The sequence below is a fragment of the Bipolaris zeicola genome (genome assembly GCF_000523435.1).
Source record: "Bipolaris zeicola 26-R-13 unplaced genomic scaffold scaffold_74, whole genome shotgun sequence".
Classification (NCBI taxonomy): domain Eukaryota; kingdom Fungi; phylum Ascomycota; class Dothideomycetes; order Pleosporales; family Pleosporaceae; genus Bipolaris; species Bipolaris zeicola.
In genome coordinates, this window is record NW_006912123.1 from 15,863 (window position 1) to 28,461 (window position 12,599).

The following is a 12,599-nucleotide window of genomic DNA, read 5'->3' on the forward strand; positions in this document are numbered from 1 at the left end:
TTTGCTGTTGAGCTCGTATACATATTTGTGAATTTGTAACAGTAGGAAAACATGCTTGCAAGCATTCAACTAAAGAAATGTTTATATTGATTGTAGGTATTTGGGTTTATCAGGTACAAAGGAAACCAAGCAGGTGGGTGTCAACGCCCATGTTAGCAGTCTAAGCCAAAAAAAAAGATATGTCATCAGTCATTCACCGCTTTCCCTTCGACAAACGGCTATCTCACCTCGCAAAGAGGCGTGTATCGTTCCGGAAACTCCATGCTTGCTTCCAGGTCCATGTCCTCGGCTTCACTCGTATGCAAGCTCTCGTACCCGGAAGGCGATGAGACTGATTGCCATGGGTTGGGCTCAGTGATAAAGTCATCCAGCTGGTCGTAGCTGTGTTCCGATGGGGTTGCAAAGCCTTCTGAATCTGTCACAGAGGGTGAAAGCATATTTGCCCAGTCGATGTTGGGTTGTATATGCTGGCGGTCGGCAACAGGCTTCTGGTAGAAGGAACATTCTGAAGGCGTCTGGCTCGGTGCGAACGGGAAGAGTAACGCTACGTCAGATCCTACAAACTTGTTGAAGCTTTCGTCCTCATGCACTACGCCCCGCGAGACCCCAAAGTCATTGCATATCGTTTCTACCGTTTGCGCATCACAGCCGGGGAAATGTACCTTCAATGCCGAATCTTCGTACGTGATAGGTAAATCTCCTAGTGCAGCCAACCGTTGCAAGTCTTTCAAGACTGCAGCCAGTTCCTTGACAGCACGCGAGAAGTCGACAGAGAGAGTGTCCAAGAGGCCCTCAGTGTTAAGGGTCTCCTTCTCCTGAGCGAAGGTAGCAAAGCCCTTGACAGCCTTGAGGGGAGTAAGAGCAGTGACAGTAGGATTGATGTTGAAGCTGATGTAAGAACCGGGGCTAGTCTTGGGAACCTTGTTCAGAGTGCGGTTGACTTGATCTTGAAGTGCCGAGACAGTCTTGAAGCGCTTCTCGCCGTTGTGGGGATTTACGCCATCAAACTGGGCCTTTTGTCCACCGACGAGAAAAGCGCGCACAGCTTGAGAGACATTGTTGATGACCTGAGCAGGCGCAGCAGGACCATGCGAGAAGTATCGAGCGCCTCCGGTCCTGCCGGAGCCCCATCCATAACCACCCGCGGTTCGTCCCAAGGCACCACCCGTGAGGTTAGGGCGAAGGGTAGACGCAAAGGGCGCACGGCCAGCCTGTGCCATGACGATACTCCCAATACGGGACTTCGGGAACGAAGCCTTGTCATACTTCACACCCGAGTTGCGTGCAGCCGCAGTAGTGAATCGTCTAACGGCGGCGCCAATAAGGCTATGGGTAGTGTACCATCGGCCCTTGCTTTGCTTGAGGTAGGCAATTCGGTGTAGAGGATGCTTTGGAGCGTTTCGAGCGAGTATAGGTTGAAGAACTGCATCCGCAGGTCGTGCGGATTCAGGTAACTGTTTCTGTACGAGTTTCGCTGCATGTTTCCAGGCGGCCCTTGTATCGGTCAGTACGTGGTTGCCTTGCAAGATAAGAAGAAACTCACTTGAACGCTTTCGCGTTCTTAACCACCAGTCTATGCAGATGCACCGCGGCCGGTGCCATCGTGTGTTTGTGTTACCAAGAGGGGAGAGGGTGGTGAGTCCCTGAAGTGTGGGGAAGACAACGTTAATGAGGCGCAGGGCAAATGTCGCCACCGCCATTGGGGCTGATCGTCTGAAACGCCGAGCCGTCATGACGATGGTCACATGCCACCTCACTCGCTGACTTGTCTTCTTCCCAAATATTCCATGATAATCAACTATCCATGAGTATAAATATCTTTGAAGACAGTACGGGCAGCTGTCATAGTCATCCTTTAATAATTTCTCTTCTATACCAGAAAACACTCTGATGCATTTCGGCCTCATATCCAAGGATCTTGAGTGAGTCATGGGAACATGGTGCAGCTTTACGGTCGGGTACTTCAAGGGCCCGAATAGCCAGCGACAGGCAACAGCCATTGCACCCTTATGCCTTACCTGCGGAACATTAGATGCGCCCGAAGGACCTGGACTTCATATTTTTCTGCACGCGTGAGACAATTGGGCTAAAATCTTCCATTTCGTACTTTTACAAAGCGGAAGCCTACTCATCCAGGCCTCGCAAACCACCTTTTACAAACTTTGCTCTAGGGGGTGATGGGGTTTGGAAACCCACACCCGCACATAAGGAAATGAAGAGATCGGTGCCGCGATGTCGGAGGGGAGAAACACGCCTTCTGGGGCTTGTATGCGGGGCTGATGAAATGCAAGAAAAACAACCACACAGTACGCCAGCTTTCAATGCTATAGAGCCTCCGTACAAAGCCCGTAGATCCAGGAGAAGAGGGTGAACCAGATCCGTTGAAGGGTATTTCGTATCGTGCTGGGAAATAATCGTGTGAACATTAAGGGAAAGCCAAAAACTGTGTGCAAAAGGGGTCTATCGGAAAACATGTGACGGACCGCCGACCGTATGAAAACGCCAGAACATGAACTTTTTGTTAATGTATAAAGAACTCGAGAATTCGCAAGGACAGTTGGAAGCAACGAGACCACAGCTTGAGGAGCAAGCATTGAGAAACACCATCCCTTGCTCGTCCTGCATGACCCTGGCGAGGTCATCAGATACAATCAGACAGTCATGATGTCAATCGAGCCAATGCCTCAGCATCAAGTAAGTCTCTGATGCGCTTCCAACTCTCCGGATCGATGCCACCATTGCGGACGGCCAATTGTAATTGGTCGAAAGCACGACATCCGTCCTCGGACTTGATCAGCTCGACGTAGTCAGAAGCTACTCGCCACCGGATCGCTTCGTAAGGCGACAGTAAAGACTTGCTGTAAAACTTGATCAAATTCAAGATTCCGACATCCGTACCCCTGCAGGCGGCATCTTGAAGAGCCAGATAGCGGAATTCATCGTACATTGATTGGTTGAAATTCCGAATCAGGAAATGTGACCAGAATTGGTAAAGAACGTTCATATCATAAGGAGTGATGCCAAAAGAGGCTCGTGAGCGCTTGCGGAGAGCCTTTGACCGAAGATGATAATACGACTCATGCGAGGAACCAGAAGGAATGGAATACACTGGGCGGTCTTGGTCCTTGACCCAGTAAAGCCGAACTGAAGGAGAAGTCGATTGTGGTGAGCACTGTTCGACACTACTACTCTGGACATTAGCTTTAACCTCAGACACAGTTTTGTAGCGAATGGTAACGTCGAGGGCAGGGTGTTGATCTCGATGCTTTGCAGCGTTTGAGCGAATCAAAAAAATAGAGGATGCGGAAACCGCTAGCATTTGTGCAGCGGGAACGGTTGAGGCGCCGACTTACCCGTTGAGAGAGCTAGCGTCGTCGGCTTTGAGTTGACATGCGATCGACTTATTCAGTTCGCCCGGCGCGCCATTTTTACTATCGATGGATCCATTAGAAAATGTTCGTGGAAATAAAACAGGCGATGCTTGTTGCTTCTGAACTTGCTTGCGCACAATCACAGCCAAGCCGCCAAGTTGCCAATCAAAAAATGAATCGGGTTCTGCACTCACAGCCTTTGTTGAGCTCTCGACTGGCTGACCGGTCGAAATGGCGGTACCATTAGCCTCTTCCACAGGCGCACCGTTCACTACAGCTTCTGTAGGCGCTAGTCCAGCATCTTGAGCAACGGGGTGAAATCCATTCATCTGAGGGTATGCACCATCGGGCCCATAAGGAGCCATAGGAAATCCGGGTGACATTGTTTGCCACTGGGAAATGCTCGAGGGGTCAAAGCCTGCGGGGTGTGTGAATTGAGGCTGCTTGAGCTCCTTAGGGCCCTCATTCTGCGCCGAGGGATCACGCTCCGCCATGTCAAGCACCCACTGTGCCCAACCGTCTTTACGACGCAGGCGGTCCTGACCATCCTCACCAGTGCGGTATTCAATGGACTTGGACTGCTGGCAGACGGCCTTGATCAGATCAAGATCGGGTGACAAGTGCTTGATACGGTTGAAATTAGCGATGAAATCGAGAGAAACAAATCCTTGGGAGTCCATATGACGACGTAGGTACATGTCTTTGAGCAGGTTATCGACAGAAAAGTAATACTCCCTTGTATCGTGTTAGTAAAAACTGAACGAGATGATCAAGGAAGACTTACACTTGGGTAGTGAGCAATGAGAAGAGATAGGACTGATCAAACCCATATGGGCTGAACGGTGAAGCAGCACTCATCGGCTGGACCATTCCATAGGAATACATGTCATGGGATGTCTGCAAGGGAGCGACTGGATATCCATTCTGGTAAGACGGGAAGCGGTAGGGGTCAGTAGAGAGTGACTGTGACCGGTGGCTGTTGCGGCCGTACTTGCCCTGGGAGGCTGGGAAGAAGGCGTTACTCTCAGGCACAAAAGTCGTAGGTGATCTCGGACCCAAGGGAAAGCTCGTCGAAGAATGTCCGTTGGTGAAATGGTGGTTGTTTGCATAGCCGCCACGAGCTCCACGGCCTCCACGGCCGCGTTCACGCCCGCTGGAGAACGAACTAAAACGCTTCGAATGACCGTGTGGGCCGTCTTGTTGAGCGGGCGCACGACGTTCACCATCTGCAGAAGCATCGGCCTGCGTTCCAGCAGGTGCCCAGACACCATCCTTAGTGGGCGACGACGTACCGTCCTTTCTGCGCTCTCCAGCGCCATGAAAATCGCCTCGCCTGCCCTTGTGGGGCTTGTTAGGATACTGGCGGGGGTAGGCGCCATTTTGGTGTGGTGCTTGGGACGACGGCGTTGAGCCCTTTGCGTTTGCTTCAGACTCTGTAGCTCCGTTACCATGCGCCTTTACAGCGCCGTCTCCATTGGCTGTTGGAAGCTGGTTCTTCAAAGTCGGGGATGCCGCATTACCAGTGCGCTTAGTCTTGACAGAAGCGTCTTGTGCAGCAGCCTTGGTTTGTTCACCATTTGGTGCCGAGCCGTCCTTCTCAAGCTGCTCGGTACCATTGCTCAAGCCAGCAGGTCTACCACCAGTCTGCGCTGCACCGCGTCCTCCAGGTCTGCCACCTCTTCTCGCATTCGCAGCGTTAGGCAAAGGTGTGTTGAACACAACAGAGGGGGTGTATGGGATTTTCACCCATTCCTGCTTGCTAGTAGGAGTACCGTCCTTGCGTTCTTTCTCTGGCTTGTCGCCCTTCTCTTGAGCTTTCTTACGCTCCTCGTCAATAGCGGTATCTGGTGTTGGCCATGACTCCTGGTCACGGTGCGGTGGTGGGGGGAGCACACTCGACGTCGATTTTGTGTCCTTGTCAGAGAACCTGCCCTTGGCACCGTTTCGAGTCTCAGCGTCGCCCTTGAAGTCTTTTCGACCTGTAGCACCTTCGTTCCGGCTCTTATTCCGGCTCTCGCCGTTGACAGCCTTGTCATGAGGTGCTGAGTCTTTCTTCGCAGCAACTCCGTTTGGTCCTTGCGAAGCACCGTTCAGAACAGGTGAAGGAGCAGCCTTCTGCGCCTTTGACTTCATCTCATCAGCTCGAATCTTCCATGGGTTGACGGTCGGGACGGGTGCCTCATGAAGGGCCTTGGCAACTGCATTCTTGCCCTTCTTGACCTTCTCCGATGTCTTTTCAACCGGCTCAACCGATTTGTCCACAGAGGTAGAGGCTTGAGACTTGTTATCCCAAGTGGTGGACTCAGAAGCCGTGTTTGGTACTGAAGAAACATCATCATCCTTGGTCACGGTGGACGAGGACGAGGCCGAGGCGCCGAGGTCTGGTGAAGATACATTCGAGGCATCTGCAGGCTGTGAAGATTTTGGGGCAACAGAAGCGGGCTGCTCTGTGCGCGCCTCACGGGCTACTGGGGCTTGCTCGGAATGCGACTCTGCCTCGACGTCTTCAGCCCAGTTGGCTGGCGAGGCGGTAGCGTCTGGACCAGAGACGCTGCTTACGTCCTTGGCTGGAGTAGCAGAGCCGGATGCTGGCTTGCTCGTGCTCGTTGGCGTGGAAATGCCTTTTGCGGCTTGCGCATATGAAAATGTCGATGCCATTGCGAATTTTCTGTCTGTGTCTCGGCTAAAGTCGGACTGGTAAGGCGAGGAGAGCGCTCAGAATCCCTGGTGGGAGCGCTGCAGCGAGGTGATCAGCAGGTGTGGGTGCTGGTATGTCCGGAGAGGTATGTCTTGACCTCCCCGCACGCAACCTTTTTTCGCTACTACCAAGACTGGGGTTGGCGATGGATCGAAAGGGTAGCGAGTAGTAATCCTGCAACAGGCAGAAGACTATATGGAGCCGTGGGCGTTGGTCCGTAGCCGAGGCGATCACACACGCAGCGGGGAAAGTGAATGCTTCTGGGCACGACTTGAAGACTGGGGCGGTTGCTGTGCGCGCTGTGGTAACTGGCGTTAGCGGACTATTTTTTTTTCTTGGTCGAATCGTATAGTGGCAACGACGGATTGCGGGATACGAAATGTTAGTGAGCAGCGCCTTGGGCAGCAGTGCGCTGGGTTGTGTGGCGGATGGGGCGGGCGTAGGTGTGGTGGTAGGTGTGTGTGTGCAAGCGCACAGCAGGTCGGAGGGATGACTGCTTGAACCGCGAGTGGCTGGGGAGGAAGAGAGGGTGCAAGCAGCACACGAATAGCAGCTGGTCAAAGGCCAGAGCACATGACGGAGGAAAACAGCAGAAGAAAAAAACAGTGGGCGGGGTTGGCAAACGGAGTCCGGTCGCGGAAGAGGAAGGTAGCAAGCATGCGGCGGATGTGATAGTGATATGCGCAAAACTAACCTTTGGTCAAGTCTGGGACGACTGTGTTTGTGAGTCCGGGGCGGGGCGCGGACGTGAAGAATGAGGGGCAGATGGAGAGGGAGGCAGTGGTCTCGGGAGCGTGGGCGGTGGAGGTAGAAGTAGAAGTAGAAGTAGAGAATGAGGGTGGGGAGAGGCAGACGAAATAGGTAGTGGGTAGTAGGCAGGGACGCCAGGCACCACACGAGAGGGCCGGATGGCACAGGCAAGTCTGGCTCGAGGGCGACGACGAGGGAGCGGGCTGAGGCGGCGTCTGAGGGTCGTATGCGACGTTGTCAAGGCAGACCGGGCGCCGAGAGACAAAATTGACTGTCGTGTGTGCGGGCGGAGCAAGCGCAGGTGGGAGGAAGAGGGTCACTTTGAAGCGCGAATTTTTCTCTAGTCAAGTTGGTGCTCTAAAAAAGAAGCCGACAGCCAGCCCACGCTCACCCTCATGCTCACGCCCGCGCTCCCTGCGTGTTCGGCGCATCCATTCACCCTCGCCCTTGGCTTTTTTTAATCCACCTGCCAGCTAATGGCCTCACAGTCAGCGACCGTCGGTCCTGCCATCAGCCTGCACCCTCATTACGGTGCAGTGCCGTGCTGCCTGGCAATTTCGGCCACAGCAGTTTGACGCGCTCTCTGCACGCCAATGACGTCTCGCGAGCATCTCGACCCCTCCCTCGCTCGCCCGCCTTGGAGCCAGACCAAGGCGTGAACATGGGAAAAACACCTCCACAGCATGTATGCGCCGCGCATCCTCTCTCCAGCTGCCTGCCTATCCGCGCCGTCTGCCATGTAGTAGTGGTATGACTTGCTTGCTGTGCTCCTGGCGCACGTACATTGCCTGATAAGTAATTCTAGCATTGCCTGCTGCCACATGGGGCCCAATTGGCTTTGCATCTCAGGCTCTTCGTGTGCACCCATAATTAGCGGCAGCACGAGCGCCCGCCATCCGTCCATCCTGGCCCCGTACGGAAAAACGGGATTGCGGCCATTTGTGTCTGTACTAAGCCTTTGCACTATTGCCGACACCACTGCCGTCTTATTGCTTGTCTGGAATACATGGCACATATACACGCTGCCATTTCTTTCATGTCATCAGATGCTGCTTGCTTGCATCCATCCATGGTGCTTTGCGGTCACTAGTCCTCGACTACTTACTATCTATCATACACACCCCACACTGTTAGAGTACCACCCTCTCATCTCCTGACACGCGCCGCACCGGCTCTGATGACCTGATAGTGCTCATCTCACCTCATTGCCTTTTGGACGGCTGCAGCAACCCCCAAATAGCGAGTCCTTGCAACTGCACGTGCCTGTCGGCATAACCGCCTCGCCCAACACTGCGAACACCAGCTGGCTCCACCATACCTAGCCTTTGCAACTAGGCTCTCCAAATCCTCTCCCTTAAACCCGCCGGTCCTAATCACATCATGTGCTTTATAGTTCCGGCACCAAGGCTCTCCAATGAGGCATCTGCCCTGAATCTATTTTCAGCCCCTTGCCGAATGCGCCTTGGAATATATACTTAGTAGTATATATGTACTACCGTCCACCCGATAGATTGCCTGAAGGCTTCCGGCCGGAACTGCGACCGAAAAGCAACAATGGCCTCAGCCAGCATTCGCCGCATTTTCCCCACACTTACCTCCGACGACCCTTTGTTGTTTTTCTTTATCCGCCGTGCCTTGCTCCGGCCCGCTCTACTAGCCTCGGAACTTGCATAGTACCGAACACATGTACCCGAGTATTTACCACAAGTCACGTGACCAGGCCGAATGCACTGGGCCATGCATCTATACATATAACTATTTGTACGTCTTGAATCATGCACCGCCGAATCATTACTACGCACAGCTACCATACAAGTATTGCCGTACAACATCTCACTCATCAACCTTGTGTTGTGCTAAACTACGTGAATGCCAACCCGTTGTCACCGGGGTAGCCCAATTCGCTGGAACCACCTCGTCATCTTCATTCTTGCCTTGTCATCGTTGTTCGCCCACCACCATATCTCCCACTGGACATCCTTCCATTCCACCTGGAATATACTCTTCATATCCCTCAAGTCTTCCTCGGGTGACTTGTCCCTTTCAAACTCACACATCACTCGATCAACAAGGTATGCCATCGCCCAGTCAGAGATATTTAGAAGCCCATGTCTAGGCGACAGTTGCAAGAGCTGCGTCACATTCCGTAAGCGAGCCATAGGGTGAGCATCATCTTGAATCGAAGACTGTACAATCCTGGCGACGTGACGAAGGCAGACTCGCAGTAACCTCAGGGCCGTATCTTTATCACACAGGTCAGTGAGGGGCGGGGAGTCTGTGGATTGCGGGTGCCTCCATTCCTCACTTGACTCCGGCATTGTTATGGCCGGGTAAGGCGGCCGGCGGCCGAGTCGCCAGCGAACAGCGAGATCAATCAAATCAGGCGGCTGAAAGTAGGCTTGCCCTGCCGTTAGGCATATCTGAAGTAATCTGTGAATCCATGGTCAGCCAAAAATGCATCAATAGCTCCTCAGCTGGAGCTTGGTGCTCAGATTTTCCATGTCAAGAGTACCGCCTCAACACGCGCTGCTTCTAAGCGGCCGCAGAAGGTAAAAATACAAAGGAGAATATCTAATACTTACTTGCAACAATGCGCGTTGTTCCTGCGGAAATCCGACTCGAATGTAAATGGTAGCTTTGATGAATCTCTATCTGCCAAGAACTTGATGTTTCTTGGGAGCAGATGATGATACATAAAAGTAAAAACGGCGCATTCATCCAGTCTGTCAATCAGAGGTTCATCCTCAAGGTACGTAATCGCTATTTTACAGGGCTCCAAAAGATTTTTAGCGGAGTCGAAGTTCGTCAGCGCCCATCGAACTTCATTCGCAAGCCAGATGCGAACAACAGCAGCATAGAATCGAGCTCTTTGGTCGGGATTCATGCTCGTGTACGAACAAGTATGCTTATCTTTCGGGTGCCGTCTTTGTAATTGTCCCTCGTTCAACTCATCGGCACGAGTGACAAGGGTAAAAAACCCTTCAGAGAACTCCTGGTGATCTTCGGCATCGCTTACAGATAGGTAATCCTCTTCTTCAAGTTGTCTGCTCAACCAAATGTCCTCTAATATGCGGAGACCTTGGTAGCGAGCTAGGACATCACATATCGCCATATCCGACCAATTAGCTTCGTAAGCATTCAGTTGAAGAGCGTCTAGAAGGCTCGTCTCGTGGCTATTTAAAGGTGACAGTGGACGTTTGGTGGCTAGCAACCCAGTCGTTTTTCCTGAAAGATCAACAACAAAACGTGCATGGACGGCTAGCATCTTGTTCAGCTGGTAGTCGTGTCTGTGTTGAGGGGAATGATGAATGATAGAACGCATGATGCCGAGATAGACCTTTCGCTGACACGTGACACGTGCTGTTATCTTGCATGTTCGAATCAAGTGGTGGACATCGTCAATACTGCCAAGAGCGTGGTATATGGACTCCAAAACTTCATTGGGTAGGTCTGTAAGTTTGGCCATGGGAGGCACCAGTAAGTATGCGGTAGTGTTGCCAAAGAGCACGAGATTGTGCCGTTTGTAGCCTGCATTTTTCAGCAAACGTTCCGCTTTGCTATTTGGGTGTTCATAGAACGGGACGTACCTAATATGTTTGTCTTTAACGAATGTACTGCCCAGTGTAAGACGGGGTAGGGATGTGCAGCGTCAGTTGTAAGAGTAGAATGTTATCGTGGTGGGTGGAATATAGCCCTGCTATAGCTCCAGGCAACCGACTAGCGACTGCTTGTTTAGGAATTCCATACAGCTGTCACTAACAGTTCACCATGTTTTGGTAACAACTTTCAGGTGGCATCAGGCTGGACCTTCTTCATCTTGCCAGCCGCCAGCCGCCAGCCTTATGTTAGAGCGCCATTGCAGCTCAGGTGGTCGGAGCGATCGCATTGACATCGCACAGAGCAAAAGAGAATACAATATAATTAACTATAACCTAAATATGCGAGACTTGTACTCTGGATTTGGAAATAATCGAATCCAAGACGCGTCGTGGAATGGTCAGGCTGCGACTGTTCTGGTTGGCTGCGCCGCGCCTCCCGCTCCCTGATTGCTTGGCGTGCCGTTCTCTCACCTCCGTGTCGTCTCCGCAACCCGACTCAACCCCACACGTCATACTATCCACCTTGTCGCAATACATAAGATTTATCCTATCATCATGTCCGAAAACAACTCTCAGCCCCTCGATACCAACATGGAGGTGAATGATGAGCTAGACCGTACCGTCGATGAGGAGATCAAGCAAGACGCGACACAACTCGAGGCCGACGCCATGAATCTCGACGGCGCAAACGATACAGAGCCTTCCGCGATGAACGGCGCAGCAGACCCAGTCACCAGCTTTGAAGCGCGGATACCTGCCAAGAAGGATGCAACATTGCGCGAGTTCCTGGGGAAGATGGACGAGTACGCGCCCATCGTATGTTCACCCAGCCTCCAAGTAATATAACAGTGCACTGATAAGGCTGCTAGATCCCTGACGCAGTGACCAACTATTACCTCACCCGCGCCGGCCTGCCACCGCCACCTCAGACATCACAGCATCTTGCGCGCCTCTTAGCACTCGCGACCCAGAAGTTCATCGCGGACATTGCAGCCGACGCTTACCAATTTTCGCGAATCCGTTCCTCAAACACAACCAGCAACAACCCTATGGGCGGTGCTGGAGGACCGCCTGGCGCAGCTGCTCCAGGCGGAGTGCCAGGCGGGAAGGACAGCGGTGCTAAGGCTAAGGACTATAACCTCGGTATTCAGCGGCCAGGCTATGGCGGAGGCGGCCAGGGAGGCAGCCAAGGACGCACTGTACTCACCATGGAGGATCTGGGCATGGCAGTTGGCGAGTATGGCGTCAACATTAAGCGTGGCGAGTTCTACCGCTAGACACATGTCTATGCAATCTCTCGACGCCCCACCCGGTGTCCACTTTCCATTGGCATATGCGAAAGATGGGTAATGACGGACGCAATTATTTGCTATCACAACAGGCATTCTCGGCGTTGAATTGGCATCGCAGGCGCAGGGGTTTCTGATCAGAATATTTTGCCCAGCAAGGGGCTCATCGCAATTGTACAATATCAGTACATAGTGGCTTTTGCACACACCAAAATGATACCCAAACTCCCATAAGATGCACGTGCGATCCGTTCTTCATTTGTTCTTGGTCTGCTTGTACGTGAACTGCTTCCGTGTCCTAGAGTTGAATCGTCAGCTAATGCTAATCTCGTTGGCTCATTTAGAGGGACATACGGCGCAAATTCTCCCAACTTGTGTCCTACCATATCCTCGGTGATGGTGATGTCCAGGTAGCTCTTGCCATTGTGTATTTGAAACTTGAGACCGACAAAATTCGGCAGTATCGTGGCTGAGCGGGCTTGTGTCTTGATCGGCGGGACCCGTTCACCTGCTTTTTTCTGAACTATTGGGAGGCTTGGACACAGTCAGAAAGGCCTGGGAAGGGTTTCATGAGTAGGCTTACGGAACGATGTTGGGTCCTGGTGGATGATTAGCCTATTTATTCACTTCTAGATTCAGCAGCGACATGAGTAAATACCTTTCCAGACCGACCGGGCGCATAGCGCGCGTGTGGGAAACATGGCAATGTTGAGCGTTGAAAGATGTCGTCGGCGAATGTTTTCAATTGCTTCCGATGGACGCTGGAAACCCACGTGAGAGCGCGGGGGAGATTGTGGAGCTAATGGCTTGGCTGGAGCGCGACGCGAAGTGCAAGCGATTGCTGTAAGCCGTTGCCCTCGCTGGAAGAATCTACTGTGTGTCAATTGCAGCG

At 52.5% G+C, this 12,599-nt stretch overlaps 6 protein-coding genes across 6 annotated transcripts; 1 reads left to right on the plus strand and 5 right to left on the minus strand.

Moving 5' to 3' along the window:
• Positions 1-218: 218 nt before the first annotated feature.
• COCCADRAFT_26262 (uncharacterized protein) lies at positions 219-1,602 on the minus strand (the record flags this gene model as incomplete). Its single annotated transcript, XM_007714083.1, has 2 exons — positions 219-1,494; positions 1,544-1,602. The coding sequence occupies 2 exons, from the start codon at positions 1,600-1,602 to the stop codon at positions 219-221; spliced, it is 1,335 nt and encodes a 444-aa protein (XP_007712273.1).
• A 1,963-nt stretch (positions 1,603-3,565) lies between these two features.
• On the minus strand, positions 3,566-6,029 carry COCCADRAFT_42382 (uncharacterized protein; the record flags this gene model as incomplete). The annotated part of the gene is made up of 2 exons (XM_007714092.1): positions 3,566-4,106; positions 4,156-6,029. Coding segments are annotated over 2 exons (2,415 nt in total), but the record flags the coding sequence as incomplete, so codon positions are not given.
• A 422-nt stretch (positions 6,030-6,451) lies between these two features.
• COCCADRAFT_36761 (uncharacterized protein) lies at positions 6,452-7,723 on the minus strand (the record flags this gene model as incomplete). Its single annotated transcript, XM_007714093.1, has 4 exons — positions 6,452-6,622; positions 6,786-7,159; positions 7,368-7,493; positions 7,603-7,723. 4 exons carry the CDS (start codon positions 7,721-7,723, stop codon positions 6,452-6,454), a joined length of 792 nt encoding a protein of 263 aa, XP_007712283.1.
• Positions 7,724-8,702: 979 nt separating this feature from the next.
• COCCADRAFT_96199 (uncharacterized protein) lies at positions 8,703-10,285 on the minus strand (the record flags this gene model as incomplete). The annotated part of the gene is made up of 3 exons (XM_007714094.1): positions 8,703-9,249; positions 9,402-9,945; positions 10,066-10,285. 3 exons carry the CDS (start codon positions 10,283-10,285, stop codon positions 8,703-8,705), a joined length of 1,311 nt encoding a protein of 436 aa, XP_007712284.1.
• Positions 10,286-10,973: 688 nt separating this feature from the next.
• COCCADRAFT_96147 (uncharacterized protein) lies at positions 10,974-11,695 on the plus strand (the record flags this gene model as incomplete). Its single annotated transcript, XM_007714095.1, has 2 exons — positions 10,974-11,234; positions 11,288-11,695. The coding sequence occupies 2 exons, from the start codon at positions 10,974-10,976 to the stop codon at positions 11,693-11,695; spliced, it is 669 nt and encodes a 222-aa protein (XP_007712285.1).
• A 267-nt stretch (positions 11,696-11,962) lies between these two features.
• Positions 11,963-12,408, minus strand: COCCADRAFT_5039 (uncharacterized protein; the record flags this gene model as incomplete). Its single annotated transcript, XM_007714078.1, has 4 exons — positions 11,963-12,005; positions 12,062-12,241; positions 12,291-12,306; positions 12,366-12,408. 4 exons carry the CDS (start codon positions 12,406-12,408, stop codon positions 11,963-11,965), a joined length of 282 nt encoding a protein of 93 aa, XP_007712268.1.
• Between the last annotated feature and the right edge of the window lie 191 nt (positions 12,409-12,599).